The sequence below is a fragment of the Molossus molossus genome, unplaced genomic scaffold (genome assembly GCF_014108415.1).
Source record: "Molossus molossus isolate mMolMol1 unplaced genomic scaffold, mMolMol1.p scaffold_m16_p_23, whole genome shotgun sequence".
In the NCBI taxonomy this organism is placed as follows: domain Eukaryota; kingdom Metazoa; phylum Chordata; class Mammalia; order Chiroptera; family Molossidae; genus Molossus; species Molossus molossus.
This window is the reverse complement of record NW_023425359.1, coordinates 6,624,195-6,642,492: the sequence shown is the minus strand read 5'-3', so window position 1 is coordinate 6,642,492 and position 18,298 is coordinate 6,624,195. Positions and strand designations below refer to the sequence as shown.

The following is an 18,298-nucleotide window of genomic DNA, read 5'->3' as shown; positions in this document are numbered from 1 at the left end:
TGCATCCACAAGCCATCTTAAGTGAAGAGTTTATGCAAGAAAGCAAACATTCTTGTTGTCAGCACCAGAAATGCTGCAAGATTTCCTGCAGTAATCCCTGGGCAGCCCCGGTGGTAAAGCCGATGGGAGCACACTATGCCAAGAAGCCATAATGCCTTTGGAGAAGCAAGGATAGGGCTGTAAGGTCAACCGCAGTAGCAGCAAGCACAGCCAACGTGAAGGAATGTGGAAAAGGAGAGCATAGAACTTTTTTGTTCAGGCTTTGGCTGCAAAGTAAGTGTCGACAATCTGCTATAAATGGAAACTGAAAAAGTGGGGCAAGAGAGGAAAAGCAGAAGAGTCAGGGCAAGATAAAATAATAACTATTTCCTTCCAACTGCTAAAGCCAAAAACCTTGGCATCATTCTTGACTTCTTCCTTTCTCTCATACCTCACATTATAATCCGTCAGCAAAGTTCATGGACTCTACCTTCAAAATATATCCAGAATCCAACTAATTCTCACCACACCTGCAACTACTACTCAGAGTACCCTTGTCCTTAATTTGTTTGTTTTTTGTTGTAACATTAACCACATAACATGTCCTGTATTTACTTAAACATATGTCTACTGTCTCCTTCCACACCTCACCCACCTCAAGTAGAACTTAAGCTCCATGAAAATGGGGGAGGGGGTTGGTTCCTGTTATTCAAGTATTCCTAGCTCCTAAAACAGCACTTGTACACAGAAAGTATTCACTTCATATCTGATGAGTGAACAAATGAATGAAAAGATTATCAAAACAGGACTCAGAGAATACAGTAAGCAGGGGCCAAGAGTACATGTATTTTCCTTTGGTAAAGAAATAGGACTTGGAACAATAAATAAAGAAAATAAGAATTCTAAACGCTTGAAAATTTTGTGACAATTTTAATAAGCAAACAGAGGCTATAGGTACTATCCAAGTTCTTTAGAAATAAAACCTTGACTTGGTTCTTGGAAAATGTGATAATGAAGTACAAAACATTCCAATAAAGGTAAGAGAACAGTTCAGAGTTTGGACTAGAAAATACAAGTGTGAAATAAACTACTGTAAGGGGAGACTCTGGTTAACCATCTATCAGTTTTTTGTTTCTTTTGTTTTGTTTTTTAGAACAGAAAGGTTTTAGCTGGAATAAGAGTCAAAGACAAGCTATAAATATGGCTCAATAAATTATCTGAATGCCATCCTATAATTAACAATGTTTCAAGTGCAGAAACAAGGGCATAGTGGAAAAGGAGATAGAATGCAAGCATAGCAGTAAAATGCGTCCATGAAAACTGTTTAAGAATGTGCTCAAATGAAAGGGAGACTGAAATATTTGGTGGCATGTGAAAGGCCTAAAGCAAAAAATTAAATAAAATAACTAAGCTGATAACAACATCCATCCAAAGGCATACCAGAAAGGAACAGGCATCAGAAACATAAGAGGTGAACAACCATATAGTTCAAGGCTGATAGAGGAAAACAGAATAAACATGTAAATCAGAAACACAGCAGAAAAACAGTTCCTGCTCAGGAAAAAAGAAAGACTAGGGCTATTTCAGGAAAAATGGCTTTAATGTTGGAGGAAAGGAAAGAAGAATAAAGAACATCTAGGGAAATTAGGGAGGAATGATCTAAAGGAGGAAAATTTAAACTACAATGTCAGATAAACCAAAGTGTAGAATGATAGCTGTAAATGGGAAAGGAAAAGGAAGTCATAAATGTTCAAGCAATCCTCAAAAATGGCGTAAAATATACCAATTAGTTAAGTGAAAATATGTAATTTTTACACGAGATGCAGCATCAAGTTACAAATATGAGAATGAACTAAATCAAACATCAGTCAGTTTTATCACTAACAAGCTCTATGACCTTAAACAAGTAAATCACTTAACCTCTTTGGGACTTATTTCCTCTGTTTAAAAAGGGGAGCGGGGTGTGTGTGTGGGGGGGGGTGTGTAAGCAGGTCAAAAATGGATGCTCAGTCTAAGTTTTTTTTCCCCTCCAGCTTCTAAGAGGGAGAAAGAGAGGAAAGGCACAAAACTCTTTTAAAGAGTCTGAAAAATAAAGAAATGTTTAAATGGGAAGAGCAATAGTTAATGACAGTTTTGTATAGTACTTTACAATTTAAAAAGTGCTTTTCCGTTTATGTACTCACAGCAAGCTGAACATTTAACACCATTTTATAAATGGAGTAACTAAGGCTCAGAAAGATTAAGCAACTGGTTCAAGGACACAGAAACCGAAACAGTGGCAGATCCAGGATCCAACCAAGATCTAACAGTAGCACAAAGTCCACTATCCATCTATGTTTAGATGCCCTCCTGTGACTAAGGTTTTGCAGGGTATTTTTGTGGAGTATTAGGTAATAGGTAAGTGAAGAGTTACAAACATGTCAAAAAAAAAAACAAAAAATACTCTTTTAAAATAAAATTCCTTTAGAATTAAAGGAGTTACCTTATACACAAATTAATTATTATACAAAATGTTTTCCTTTAAAGTTGAACTTGGGCCCAGCTGGTATGGCTCACTGGTCGAGTGTTGACCCATCCACCAAGAGGTCCAGGGTTGGATTCCTGGTCAGGGCACATGCCCCGGTTGTGGGTGAGGTCCCTAGTGTGGGGCATGCAGGAGGCAGCCAATCGATGTTCTCTCTCACTGATGTTTCTCTCTCTCTCTCCCTAAAATCAATAAAGAAAAAATATAAAAAAAATAAAATTTAACTTGGTTCAGTCACAACCTATTAAGACTACTCTTTCAGTTCACATGTATCTCTTAAATTTTAAAGCACTAAATAAAAATCATTAAAGTACTAATATTTTCAGCCTTTCTGCATACCGAATAACTAACTTCGATCTTGAATTCTAATATAGCTATTAAAATATTAAACAAGCTGCTTCAATTTGTACATGCTAGATGCCGAGAGTATAGAGAAAGGGCAGAAGTAGACTGAGAAGGAAGTTTTATTTGGTTCTGTTTGTGACATCTAAGAGGTCTGTCACCACCACCTCTACGGTAGTTATAGCAAAGTAACAGAATTTTCCTCATCCTATTCTTTTCTCTAAAAGCCATAACCAGCCAGAGCTGAGTAATTATAGTACTAAGAGAAAAATCTTCAGAATATAATCTGCTGCTTATTGGTCTCAACCTAACTTTTCACTCCTTCTCTTTATGTACATTTTAACTGAACAGAGTAAGTTTGAGATAAAATTCTAATAATGTGTATAGAATTTTAGTATTTTTATTTTAACAGGAAATTTTTTTCCTTTAGAGTGGCTAAGAATCTCCAACTGATAATAGTTTGATACTTTCCCAAGATCTTTAGTTGTCAGTATTCCTTTTCTTCCTCTGCCTCCAAGTACAGACACCTATGACTTCTTACCGGACACTAGTCTTCACAAATCAGCAGACCATGATGCCTCCCTACTGGACATCACTGCAAGTCTTCTGGATGGAAGAAAGGATGTGAGACAGGATCAAGGACAGTTTAAGGGCAAGGGAGGGGGGAACCCCAAAAAGGACCAGAGAAAGTGCAAACAAGAGCTTAGTTACAGTAGGAGCTACAACTGTGTTCCTGTTTTTCTCCTGTATCACTTCATCCTTCCCTTGTAGTTCCTCTTTTAAAGTAGTTGGACAAACTGTGGCCAGATAAGCATATCTGAAGTAGAAACTTGGGGGAAATCAAAGTCTACACTGAATGAGCCACAGCCAATTATATATCACGTGATTATCAGTCCCTGACATACTTATCCCTATTCATAAATCAGAATAGTGAGCCTCACAAAGACCACACAGGATAATGTAAATGAGAAAGAACATCAGAATCTTGTTTAGAAACCTGACTTTAAGTGCTGGTATGCTGTATGATTTCCTTGTAACAAGTAAACTAACTTTCCTGAGGCTCACTATTCTGATTTATGAATAGGGATAATATAGCAACAATCAAACTATTTTATAGAGTTGCTGTGAAAATCTAAGTGTGAAAAATACTACACACTGAGGCAGGGAATGTTTCAAATCACTATAATGTTGTAAAGGATAATCAAGTTCTGCCTCTCTTAAAGTTACTATACTGAAATAAGCATGATTCAGGTGGATAACTATAAAGTGGATTTTCAGCCACCATCTGAAATAAACATTGTATAGTCACCCAATTAAATGTTTATATAGCCCAATGGTAACATTCAAGTATTCATAGACAAGGCTAAAGCTATTCACTCAGTATCAACAAAATATGTATATCAAATTTTAGTTCCAGTAGTATGTAAGTAATCTACATCTTCTCTAAATATCCTACCTATGTACAGTGTAGTTAAAATAAAAACATGGAGTTTGATATTTGAAGAACCTAAGCATGAATCCCCTAGGTTATCCTAAGTATAGGCTTGGACAAGTCTTAGTTGAAATATCCTCAGATGTAAATTAGGAATGATACTACAATACTACCTACTTCACAGGATTCAGATGATTATGATCATGTCTATACTGAACCTAATCTGGTGCCTAGCACACTGTGGTTGCTCAATATAGTATGATGGCTGGTAATTTGACTGCCTTTCCATTCCCCCAAAGCAAGCATCTTTGAATTTTTTTAGGAATAATTAATAATATTTAATTAAATTAATTAAATTACATAATTAAACATGCATGTTTAGCAAAAAGTCTCTCAGACAAGAAGTACAATGAAATCTAAAATCATTTATAGATCCTGAGGTTATGTCCTTAAAATTACTGTAAGCATAAGATCAAATCTAAAGAGTTTAAAATCCATCCTTCCTTCGGCTAGTCCCTTATCACATAAAAATATGTGTAGTCAAATAATTTAAAACCTGGACTACTGTTCCCTTCAGCCACTGGGACATCTTAGGAAGGAGATGGCTATTTTCTAACAAGCTCTTCACAAGAAGCAACTGCTCTAAGAGATAGGCTGACTACTGCTCCTTCCGAGAGCAGGATAGCAGTAACCCGGAAAACAGGAGAGGAGAGGACTGCGCTTAACGTGGAAAGCTAAATTAACTACAGAAAGCAGATCAAGGAAGATTTAGGACACTATCTTCTTCATGACTTCACCTTAAGCTTATGCCCCAACAATATACTTTGGTCAGTCTTCACCAGAGCTATATTAATAGTCCCTCAAACTAGTTCCTTTCCAGCTCTAGGGTTCATGACTACACTCACATTAAATCCATGTCAAACTTATTTAAAAATATATCAATGAAAATATCATTAAAGACCAAAGTTAAAGTTGAATCAAGCCCCCTTTTTTCCTTCCAGCTTATTAAGCAACTGTTCATTTTTTTGAGACAACATATAAGACTTGTGCCTTCGTTCAGCAATGAAGCAGCAATATATAAATCAGACTTCCCACTGTATTTCCCTCTGCAAAATTTTCATGTTTAGAACTTTAACTGCCTATGCTCAGCCTCTCCACCACCTGAGAGTCATCCGTAATGATTATCAAAATTGATGGTCTCACACACACAAAGAATTACCAGGAAGAGTCAGTGTGTATGTACAAACACCTAACGGTGTGATGATCTAAGATAAGCTCTCAAAACTTACAAAATCAGATAGAGATTGATGAAGGAGGATGGTGGAGCAGGGTGGCCTGGAATAACCTGGATACAAGGAAAATATTAAGATGTGGAAAGGAAAATGCAAAAGGACTGCAGGAGATTTGAAGGAGTAACAAATCTGTTTACTATACTGAGGCAGGCAGGATCAGTAGGTAGGAACTAAGGAATCTGTTGGGGAAAAACTACAATAGTAAAGAGACAACAAACAAATTTCACCAAATTGAGATGTTAGAATGAGCCCTCACTCCTGCTCCAATTCCATGCCCCCACCCCCACCCTCGGAAGTTACAAAACAGTTCTTTTTCAACAGAGGGATTAACAAAGCAAATAAAGGAAACCTATGCTAAAAATGTAACCTACCTAGACTGAGAAGTCTGGAAACGGAAACACTTCTTTCCCTGTTGTGTAGTGGGTTTCAAAACAGCAGAGACAGAGAAGGGGAAGGGAGCAGGCAAGCTCTTCCTGAATGAGGACTATGGACTACATGCTTATTTTAAATTTATCTTTTTGTGGTCGGCGGGCAGATTGTTAACTAAACACAGCATTCGACTCCGTAGGCCGGAATCTGACAAGTGGTCCAAAGACCAGAGAAGGGAGGAGTGAATGCAAACACAAGACAGATGCAGAACCAGCACTTGCTTTGGGCAGTACTTTAATACCCCCGCTGGGTGGCTAAAACTCCAATTAGGTTTGAACTCTCAGTGCAATGGAAGAGAGAAGACAGAAGTTAAAGGGAGAGCCTAAGTTCAGCCGAAAACAGTGCAATGAGACGGAGAAGTTTGCAAACGGGCAGTAGGTGGGAAACAGTGGACACAGAGAAAGGGGCTCACTAGATAAACCTCCTGACGGCTCTCATCCGTTCCCTTAATGGGGTGCTGCCCACGGGGATCGCTTTTATACAGAGACACCGTGCTCCTCGCTTAAGCGGCTAATGTCGCGGGCAGGGGCTGAACACACACTTACTTTCGTCCGGCCATTGATTTTGTAGTTGCCCAGCTTCCCGTTACAGTGGCGGATCAGGTCGTCCATGCTGCTCATGAGCAGCCCAATGGTTTCGCAGCCGGGCTCCTTGCCCTCGATCCAGGTGATCTTATCGCCTCGGATGTCCTTGGACGAGTCGCTCTTCTGGCTGACCAGCTGGCCGTCCGTGAACTTGCCGGTGTCGTGCAGGGCGCGCACCTCCTCGCCGATCTGCTGCCCGGTCTCCTTGCCCAGGAAGTCGTCCACCACGCAGATGCCGTGCTTGTTCATGCACGGCACGATGTACTCCAGCGCCAGCTTCTGCGCGGGCAGCGGCTTCGTCTGCCCGTTGGGCCGCAGGCCGCCGCCGTGGCTCAGCCCCTCGCCCGGCGTGTTGCTCGGCGGGTACAGGTTCGCCTTCTCCTGGAACAGCGACGAGCGGCCCAGCGGCTCCTCCTTCGCGGGCTCCGCTTCGGCAGTGGCCGCCGCGGCCGGGCCGCCCGGCGCCGCGCGAGGTGGGGACGCGGCCGCCGCGGGCTTGGCCTTCGCCTTGGCGGCGTCCCGGGCGGCGGGGGCGGCGGCGCTGTCCCGGCGCGGCGCTGCCTTCCTGCCCGCCCTGGTCCCGGCGGCTCTGGGCGGCGGCGCGGCGGCGGCCGGCGCGGGGCCGGGGTGCGGATGCGGCTCCGCGCCGGGGCCGGGGGCGCCCTCGCCGCTCTGGCACACGAGCTTGTGCTTCTTCCAGTCCTGGCGCTGGTGCTCCTTGCTGCAGTAGAAGGAGCTGCGGCAGCGGCTGCAGCGCAGCAGGTTCTCCATCTTCCCGCACAGCTCGCAGTACTGCCGGTCTCGCTCGCTCTGGCTCAGCCCGCCGGGCCCGCCGCTGTCATTGGCCATGGCGGCGGCGGCGGCGGCGGCGGCCGAGCAGGAGGGGTTGCAGCCGGACGGCCTCGCCCGAGGCAAGAGAGCGGGCGGAGCGACAGGGCCCGTCACTGCGCCATGCACCCACCGCCCCTCGCCTCGGGGAGGCCGGCTCCCCGCCCTCGGCCCGGCCGCTTCCTTGTCCTCGAGTCCGACTGCGGAGCGCCGGCCGCCGCCTCAGCGCCGCATCGCCCCGCGGGCGGAGGGAGCGCGGCCTGCACGGCGGACGGCGACCTTCGCTCCGGCGCGCGGGCCCGGGCGCGCGAAACCGGCCTCCTTGGCCGCCTCCGCGTCCCGGGCGCCCGGCGGCCTGTGGAGGAGCGCAAGGCGTGCGGGCGCCACTCGCTCTGCGCGCTCCGCACGTACACCACGGCCCCGCCGCGACCCGGGCGGGCGGCGCGCGAGGGCGGGGGCGGCGCGCGGGGGCGGGGGCGGGGCGGGCCGAGGGGCGGGGGCCGCGCACACGCGCTCGGCCGGGCCGGGCCTCCGAGCTGGTTGGGGCGCCGTCCCCCCGCCCCTCGCTCGGCCGGCCCCGCCCGGGGTCTGCGCCGGGACGCCGAGGGGCCGGCCTGCGAGCCGCGGGAGGGCGGGGCCGCCTCGGCGCTGCGCGGCCCGGCCCAGCGGACGGTCCTCCACCTGCTGGGCGAGCGCCGGCCGCGAGCACCGGATCGTAATATGGCCGCTATTGGCTTCACTGCCCCGTGTGTTGTAGGAGCGCTCGGCCTCGGGGGCAAGGTGGCTACTGCAGCCCTCGATTTGCATAGGAAACGGAAATTCAGAGAAGGCAAGTAACTTGGCCGGAGTCGCGCAGAACTGGGACTGACTCCAGGCATTAGACTATCAGATTCCAAAGCTCCTTTTTCCATTACACCAGGACAGCCTCTCTTTCGACCAAGTCGGAAATGACTGAAAACAAAAATTAGTATTGCTGTTAGTGTTAGTCCAAGCCCTCATGCCCCGTTTTGTAATCTAAAGATACTGAAATTTGATGTACAGGGGTGGGCAAAAGGAGGTTTACAGTTGTTCATATGGAAAAATGTATAGTACAAGATTAAACTGTTTTACGTTCTCATAACTGTAAACATACTTTTGCCCACTCCTGTATTCTTACCATTTTCAAACCCTGTGAAATCTTTGCAAGTTTGAAATCTCTCGAAGAAGTATTTGGCTACAGAATAAAAGTAATCAGTGCTCGTTCCAGTATCCACGTTCAGGCACTTAAATTCAATGTGATGGAACCACTCCTTAGAGTTGGATTGGTGAGGTAAATGAGCAAGCATCCCTGCATTATGCTGAGGAGTGCAATTCTTTGTTTTACAGAACATGAAAATCTTAACAAAATAAGCCAAGGGTGTTTCTTGCCGCCTGCCATTTACTTTAAGAATAAAAAGGGCTGTGATTTTGGATTTTCGCAATCTGTATTGAACACCAGCTAATGCGGACAATGCTGTGCTAAGCTTGGTATCATCTGAATAGACTGCAAATAACTTCAGTGGTCCTAAATGATATATATGAGATTAGAGCCTTCCACACTTACAACACAAGAGCTGAAATGTGGCCCTGGCCAGTTTGGCTCAGTGGTTGGAGCATCGGCCTGCGGACCAGAGAGTCCCGGGTTTGGTTCCAGCTAGGAGCACATACCAAAAAAAAAAAAGAGCTGAAATGTGTAGGACAAAGGCCGAAGAATATAGGGAATTACTATAAATCACTTTGTGGAATTTTTTTTTTAAACTAGCCTGAATCCAAAAACATGAAAGCGCTTCATCGACAATACAGAACTGCAAACTGTCATTAAATTCTGCTGTATAAATAAACAGTATCCACCCTGGCCAGTTTGGCTCAGCAGTTGGAGCTTCTGCCTGCAGACCAATGAGTTGGGGGTTCGATTCCGGTCAGGGGCACTTATGGGTGGCGGGTAGGTCTTGGCCCTGGTCTGGTCATGGTGGGGGTGACCAGTGGGTGTGTCGCTGTCATCTCTATGTTTCTTGCTGTCTTTCTCTTTCCCTCCTTCCCACTCTGTCTGATAATGATTGGAAAAGTGTCCTCAGGTGAGGAATATAAAGAAAAAATAAATAAACAAACAGTATCCTGGGGATCCTTCCTGGGGAAAGAGAACAGCAATTCCAGTTAGCTTGGCCTCTGAGAGACGGAGACAAGTAAGACAACTCACAGCTTTGAATTCCAGACCAAACTAAAATCCAACTTTCTGTAAAGAATCAAGACCTGGATCTATCTCAGATGTATAGCCAACTTTCCCAGGGCTTTATTTAATACATGCCAGACTGTCCCTGGCACACAAATGAAGTAGTTATAACTCTACAGGTAATCAGGAGGTGTCCAATCCCGTTGGGGGGGGGGGGGCGGGCAGGGGAGTGGACATGTAAACAAATAATGACAACCTAAGAGAGGATGGTAACAAAGGGAAAAGAACTGCTACTTTGCCCCTTGCACTAATAAGATTTCAAGAAAATTAATCTAGTAATTCTTGAAAGTTGCTTAACGAAAGTAAACTTTTTGTTGTTGTAATCCTCACCTGAGGATATTTTTTCCATTGATTTTTAACGAGAGTGGTGGGGGTGGGGGGAGAAACGTCGATGTGAAAGAGACATATTAATTGGTAAATGAGACCGGGGCTGGGGATCAAAGCTACAACCCAGATAGATGGCCTTGACCAAGAATAGAATCCAAGACTCTTTGGTCTGAGAGCCAATGCTGTAACTACTGAGCCACACTGGCCAGGGCAGAAAAGTAAACTTTTAAAACATTTTTAGTATATATTAATTATGTAAAGTATAATGCTAATTAATACAAGTAAAATCAAATACTTCTCAGGGCTCCTTTTTATAGTAATTGTAAATTATTAACTATTCTCAAAGGCAGGAACTTCACTAGGGAACACTCATTCACAAACACTTGATTTTTCTAAGTTTAGTCATTATATATTAAGAGTAAGCCAAGAATTTCTTTTTTCTTTTTTTCTTTTTTTTTTTTTAATCCTCACCCGAGGACATTTTTCCATTTTTTGTTCAGATAGAGTGAGAGGGAGAGAGAGGACGAGAGAGAGAGAGAAACGTCGATGCGAAAGGGACACATCGAGTGGCTGCCACCCGCACGACCAACCAGGGCCGGGGATAAACTGCAACCGAGGTACCCGCCCTTAGCGGGAACCGAACCCGGGTCTCTCTAGACTGCAGGCCGACACTCTAACCGCTGAGCCAAACCGGCCAGGGCTCTTTTTCTTTTTCTTTTAATCCTCACCCGAGGACATTTTCCATTTTTTGTTCAGGTAGAGTGGGAGGAAGAGAGAGAGAGAGAGAAACATCGATGTGAAAGGGACACATCGAGTGGCTGCCACCCGCACGACCAACCAGGGCCAGGGACAAACTGCAACCGAGGTACGCGCCCCTAGCGGGAACCGAACCTGGGTCTCTCTGGACCTCAGTCCGACGCTTTAACCACTGAGCAAAACCGGCCAGGGCAAGAATTTCTTTAAAAATTACTACTTAGTTCTATAATATGCAAGCAAGTGTATCTACATCTCTATGCTCTTTTCATTTATCTTCACTGACAGCTACTTAAAAGAATAAAAATGTTCAGCCCTGACTGGTTTGGCTCAGAAATTAGAGTGTTGGCCTGTGGACTAATGAGTTCTGGTTCGGTCCCGGTCGAGAGCACATACCTCGGTTGTGGTTCGTCCCTGGCCCTGGTCGGGTCATGCGGGAGGCAACCAGTCAATGTGGCTCTATCACATTCGTGTTTCTCTCTGTCTCTCTCTCTCTCCCTCCCTCTCACTCTAACTGATACTAAGTAGAAAAATATGCTCAGAGTGAGGAATAAAAAAAAAAAGAATAAATGTTCCTATCAAAACCTTTATTAGCCTCTAATTTTGTTCCAATTAAGTATACAAAATCATGGACTTAACATGTATACCTTGAAAATAGCTAGTCGATGCCCAGTCGGAGTGGCTCAGCTGGTTGAACGCTGTCCTGTGCACCCCCGTTGCCGGTTTGACTCCAGATAGGAGCATGTATGGAAGGCAACTGACTGATATCTCTCTCTCTCTGTCCCCCTTCCTCTCTCTAAGTGTGGGGCATCTATGGAAGATAATTGATTGATGTTTCTTTCTCTCTTTCAGGTGAGGATTGAAAAAAAAAACTTAGTCAAATATGACACAAAGTTTTCACAATTAGAACAGTCAAATATAAAATATGATTTCAAATATTTACAAAGACTTCTAATTTCAGAATTTTCACTCGTTCAGGCTTAATAATCTGTGAACTAATTCGAAATGAGTGATTGTCACTAACCCATCTGCTGGCCTATGCAGCAGCCAGTGACGTTCACCAACAAGGTTCTAAATGTCACCCGTGCCTCTGTGCCAGAGTCATAAAGGATTCACACTTATGTGGTGCTTACTGTGTGTTCCAGTCCTGTTCTAAGCATTTTACAAATATTAACTCATGGAATCCTCAACAACACCCTGAGCTGATACTGTTGTTACAATGAGTGTCCCTCCCATTTCTTACTTTATAACATCAGTAGCACTAGGTTTATTGCCTAATACTCCAGGAAGAACAAAAGCTTGTGTCTCTCAAAGCCAGGAATTACTATACATTTTTTCCTGCCCCCAACCTAATCAATTGTTTTAGAAGCTGAAGAATGCGTTAAAGTAAAAGTGCTGCCCTGGCCGGTTTGGCTCAGCAGTTAGGGCGTCAGCCTGCGGTCCAGAGAGACCCAGGTTCGGTTCCCGGTTCCCTCTAAGGGCGCGTACCTCAGTTGCAGTTTGTCCCTGGCCCTGGTTGGTCGTGCAGGTGGCAGCTACTCAATGTGTCCCTTTCACGTCGATATTTTTTTTCTCTCTCTCTCTTCCTCTCTCTCCCTCCCTCTCTTTCTGAACAAAAAATGGAAAAATGTCCTTGGGTGAGGATAAAAAAAAAAAGTGCTGTCATCTCCTTATCACACCAGCTGGGACCAAAGTTAATTGAGCACCTATTGGTTTCCCCTTGGCTCTTCTGGCATTGCTTAAACTATAAAGCAATAACCACTACACGCAGGCAGGAAATTTGCTAAAAGATAGAGGCAAAGCTGAGATTACATGCAAAGGACAGAGTTAAGTGAGGAAATGAATTTAGAAATGACTGTTTTGACTCTTGAAGGAAACCCAGTAAACAGAATTTACCTTAAAGGGGCTAGACCTAGTTCTCCTTTAAAAATATGTTTAAAATTCATATGAGAGGATCTGTTCTGCTCAGGAAATCAAATATCTGATTGTTAACCAGTGATCCCTTGTTTCCTCATCTGTGACAATCTCATTTTAATAAGTTACAGGGAACAGAAAAATCACAAATATAGGCATACCACCAAGATAAACAGGAAGATGATCTTTGAGTTCTGGGACAAGCAACTAAAAATCTGAGCCATTTTCTATCTATAGTATTGGGACACGCACAAGTAGGTGTCGTCGGGAAACAGCACCTGCTCTTCTCTGTACTGGGGGTTCTGCCAGACGCACACATGAGCTGTGTGCTTCCCCACAAACGGAGAACTGGCTTTATTGTCAGTTAAGGTTGTTTTCCTATGAACACAAAGTAATTAAATAGGCTTCTATATATTCGGAGAAACGTATCACGCGACTTTTTGAGCTTTTAAAAATTACCCACTAATCCAGTTAAAAATAGATCATCTCATTTCAGGAAATATAACATAAAACTTTACAACCATTTCTCAATACAGTGAATTTTTTATTACAAACATGGGAAACTATATATTATGTGTTAAAGTAATTACATGATGAGTTTTTTTCCCTAACAAACATTGCCTTAATGTTGAACTGACTTTTACTGTAGTCATAATCAGTAACTTGTACCAATCCAGTTTGGAGACAGCTAAGTAATTTTTTTTGTTTTGTAATCTCTCTTTTTTTTTTTTAGGTGAAAAAATGTAAACATACACATAAATAGAGATAATAGTATGATCAACCTCAAACTGAAATAATTCAGCAATTATCAACATTTTTACATTCTTATCCTCTCAATTTTGCCATTTTTAAAATTTAATTTTTATTGAAATATAATTGACATATAATATTACAACAGTAACAGGTGTATAGCATAACAATTTGATATATATAAATACTGTGAAATAAGTTAACATCTGTTGCTCCATATATTACAACATTTTTTTTAAAAGCTTTTAAGAAGTACTCTCTTAGCAACTTCAAATAACAATACAGTATTGTTAACTATTGTCACCGTGCTGTACATTAAACCCCCAGGACTTGTTTATCTTATAACAGGAAGTTTGTACTTTTGACCACCTTCATCCATTTCACCCCTGTCTAACCCCTGCTTCTGGCAACCACCAGTCTGTTCTCTCCATGTATGAGTTCAGTTTTTTTTTCTTTTAGATTCACGTATAAGTGAGATCATATGGTATTTGTCTTTCTCTGTCTGACTTATTTCACTTTGCATGATGTCCTCAAGGTGGACTTCCACCAGCACCAAGCCAAGGGCAGATCAGCAAAAAGCCCAAGGCCTCCACCTGCCTCCACCTGCCAGCTGCCTGTTGGGCTCAGTCACTGAGAGCCTCTGGAGGTACACACCTTGTGTAAGGTGGGTTCTCGATGAGTCCCTGGGTAGGGGTGAGTGGTATTCACCAGGTTGATACAAATTCAAACTTGGTGCCAGTACTGGTCTAAGAGCAGCAAAAGTCTCAGAGTACACAAAAGCCAGCTGCCAACTGTAGGGGCCTGTGGATCTTTGTGGTGGGGCAGGGGCTGGGAGTGGGGGGGGTCTCAGGAAGTTGTCAGGGTGAGGCCAGCAGAGTTCATCAAGCTAAAACAGACCAAGATTTGCTTGTTTGGAGCTGGGCCAGTCGGGCATGCAAGGGTCAAATGACCCCTGCCCTAGAGCCACACAACTCAATCTTTCCCTGTTTGTCTCTGCCAACCCATGAGTCTGCCCAGACTCCCTCAAAAGCCTTCCAAGAAAGTCTGCACCATGGGTCCAGGCTGGTCACAGCCAGCTGACTCCTCCTCAAGCCAAGAGCTCTGCAGGTTGGCACCCCGGGCTGTCAGGAGAGTGGGGCTAGAACATTACCCCAGGCTGATGCCATATGGAGTGCTCAACCCTGGAAAGATGGCATCTGCGGGCAGTGTGGGAGAGTGGCTCAGAACAGCGACCTCAGTGGCTGTTTCTCTAACCCTCTCCCCGAAGCCTCACTGCCCAGTCTCTCCCTGTATGACTCCAGTATGCTCTGAGCTGCTCTCCCTCTGCTGGAGCCCCGGATGAATGGTCGGGAACAAGATTTTCTGCTGGCCGTTTAAGAAGGCACTTAGGCCCTGGCCAGTTTGGCTCAGCGGTTAAAGCGTCGGCCTGCGGTCCGGAGAGACCCGGGTTCAGTTCCCGCTAAGGGCACGTACTTTGGTTGCAATTTGTCCCCAGCCCTGGTTGGTCGTGCGGGTGGCGGCCACTCGATGTGTCCCTTTCACATCGATGTTTCTCTCTCTCTCCCCTTTCCTCTCTCTCCCTCCCACTCTATCTGTACAAAAAATGGAAAAATGTCCTCGGGTGAAGATAAAAAAAAAAAAAAAGGCACTTGGGTTTCTAACAGACTCCTGTCTTTCCCTGGTAGAGAGAACACCCACTGCTTTTCACAACAAAATATTATGTGGGCTCCTCTTCCTGTCTCTGGTGCTTTGTGCTGGGGAGCACACTCCTCACAGGGGACCTTTGCAGCTGAGCTGTCCCTCCGGGTTCTCAGCCACCTCACGTGGATGCGAGGCCAGCCCTTCTTACCGGTCTCTATGTGACTTCTTCTGTAAGTCCTTGGTAATAAGACTTCTGTTCAGCTAGTCTTCAGGTGGTTATTCTGGAGAATTGTTCTATGTAATTTAGTCATAATTCCTCTTTGGTCCTGGCAGGAGTTGAGTATGTCTACCTATTCTGCAGCCATCTCGGATCCAAAGACAAGTTTGTTCTTTCTTTCTTTCTTTTTTTAATGTATGTGTGTTTCTAATCTTTTTTTAAGTTAAATTTATTGGGGTTACATTGGTTAATAAAATTATATAGGTTTAAGGGGTACACTATATACTACATCATCTATATATTGTGTTATGTGTTTACCACCCCGAGTCATATCTCTTTCCATCACCATTTAGCTCCCCTTACCCTCTCCTACTTTTCTCCACCCCCATTTCTCTCTGGTAATGACTATACTGTCATCTGTCTAGGAGATTATTTTTTGCATAATCCCTTTATTTTTTTCACCAAGTGCCCCTCCCCTCTCCTCTCTGACAGCTGTCATTCTGTTCTCTATATCCATGAGTCTGCTTTTATTTATTTTTTTGTTAGTTTATATTTTGTTCATTAGATTCCACATATATATGAAATCATATATTTGTCTTTCTCTGATTGACATATTTCATATAGCATAATAGTTTCCAGGTCCATCCATGCTGTTGCAGAAGGTAAGATTTCCTTCTTTTTTATGGCTGAGTAGTAGTCAATTGTGAAAATGTACCACAGTTTTTTCTTTAATTAAACTTTTTAAAAATATGTTTTTATTGATTTTTTGGAGAGAGAGGAAGGGAGAGAGAGATAGAAACATCAATATGAGAGAAAAACATCAATCAGTTGCCTCCTGCATGCCCCCAACTGGGGATGGAGCCTGCAACCCCGGCATGTGTCCTGACCAGAAATGGAACTGGGACCTCTCCGTCCACTGAGCCACACCAGCGGGTGAACCACAGCTTTTTTTTATCCACTCATCTACTAACGGGCGCTTAGCCTACTTTTAAATCTCAAAGACAAGTTCTTTTTATATAGGGTTTTCCAAAAAATGTATACACATTTTAACAGCTGATAACTCACTGAATTCCCACTACTTTTCAGGTTTAACCGATTTGTAATAACAGATGAAGCCAGACGAAGCTTTGAACAGAGAAAATTTATCCACTAGGCTTTTTTATGGGGATACATAAGAGATAAAGTTTACAGTACAAAACCTGCTACAGTCGAAGAATTGAGGGCAGCTACTGAAAGAGAACGCGCATAAACACTGAACAAAATGATTCTTGATGTTTGCGATTCCATTGCTTTGCATTATCAGCACTGCCTGGACCAGAATGCTCGTAAGTTTGAAACAGGTGTTGACAAAAAAAAAAATTATTTATTTCTGCAGATTTTTTAAAACTTTGAAAACGAACAGTATGTTAATAAACACTGACTTTATAATCATTCAAATCGTATATACATTTTTTGGGGGACACCTAGTATTTTGGATACTTGTTCATTATCATATATGACATGCAAATATTTTCTTCCATTCTGTAGGTAGTCTTTTTAATTTAATTATTGTTTGCTTTGTTGTGCAGAAGCTTTTTAGTTTAATGTAGTCCCACTTGTTTATTTTAGGTTTTGTTGCCTGTGCTCTTGATGACTTATCCACGAAATCATTGCCTAGACCCATGTCAAGGGTCTTTCCCCCTGTTTTCTTCAAGTTTTCATGGTTTCAGGTCTTACATTTAAATATTTGATTCATTTCAAGTTAATTAAAAGTAGTTTTTTTTATTTTAATGAATTTTTTAAGAGACAGAAACATAGATGTAAGAGAGAAATATCAACTGGTTGCCTCCTATACATGCCCAAACAGGGATGGAGCCCGAAACTTGGGTATGTGCCCTGATCAGTAATCAAACCCGCCACCTTTTGGTGTACAAACGACACTCCAACCAACAGAACACACTGGCCAGGGCTCAAGTTAATTTCTGTGAGTGGTGAAAGTTGGGGGTCCAGTTTCATGTTTTTGCGTGTAGATATTCAGCTTTCACAGCATTGTTTATTGATTGATTGATTTGTTATTTTTTGTTAGTCCTCACCTAAGAATATTTTGTTTCCAGTGATTTTTTGAGAGAGTTGAAGGGGGTGGGGGGGCAGAGAGAGAGAGAAACATTTATGTGAAAGAGATATGCACCTGACCAGGGCCAGGGAGCAAACCTGCAACCCAGGAACATAACCTTGACCAGGAATCAAACCCAAGACCCTTTGGTCCACAGGTGAATGTTCCAACCACTGAGCAAAACCAGCTAGGGCAACAGCATCATTTATCAATGAGACATCCCTTTCCCCATTGTGTGTTCTTAGCACCCTTGTCAAAAATTAGTTGACCATGCACTGGCCAGAGTGGCTCAGTGATTAGAGTGTTAGCCTGTGCACCAGAGGGTCTTGGATTTGATTCCTAGTCTAGGGCATGTACCTACCCTGGTTGGGGTGCCTGCGGAGACAACCAGTCAATGTGTCTCCCTCACATCAATGTTTCTCTCTCTCTCTTCCCTTTCCCCCTCCCTTCTGTGCTCTCTAACAATCAATAGAAAAAATATCCTCCAGTGAGGATTAACAAAAAAAAATTAGTTGACCATATATGTGGGTGTTTATTTTTAGACACTCTAATTTGTTTCAACAATCTATGTGCCCATTTTTATGCCAGTGCCATACTGATTTGACTACTATAGCTTTGTAATATAGCTTGAAATCAGGTATTGTGATGCTTCCAGCTTTGTTTTTCTTTCTCAAGTTTGTTTATTTGTTTTTTGCTATTTCGGGCCTTTTTTCATTGATTTTAGAGAGAGAGAAGGAGAGAAGGAGAGAGAGAGAAACATTGATTGGCCACCTCCCACATGCACCCCAGCTGAGGAAGAACCCACAACCTAGGTATGTGTCCTGACCAGGAATCGAACCCACACCAGATGATGTTTCAACCAATTGAGTCACACTGGTGAGGGCGCTATTTAGGGTCTTTCGTGGTTTTATACAAATGTTAGGATCTATTTTCTAGTTCTGTGAAA

The 18,298-nt window shown here is 43.5% G+C and overlaps 1 protein-coding gene across 5 annotated transcripts in view; it reads right to left on the bottom strand.

Annotated features, from left to right (window-relative positions):
- EGLN1 (egl-9 family hypoxia inducible factor 1) overlaps nucleotides 1-7,431 on the bottom strand; it is a 48,286-nt gene extending 40,855 nt beyond the window's left edge. For all 5 annotated transcript variants that reach the window (XR_004961410.1, XR_004961411.1, XM_036277391.1 and 2 more), the window contains exon 1: nucleotides 6,544-7,431. Coding sequence is in view for 3 of the 5 variants with exons in the window: in XM_036277391.1 (XP_036133284.1) it covers nucleotides 6,544-7,431 (888 nt within the window). In the remaining 2 variants the exon portion in view is untranslated. The remainder of the gene's footprint in view (nucleotides 1-6,543) is intronic.
- Nucleotides 7,432-18,298: the final 10,867 nt, after the last annotated feature.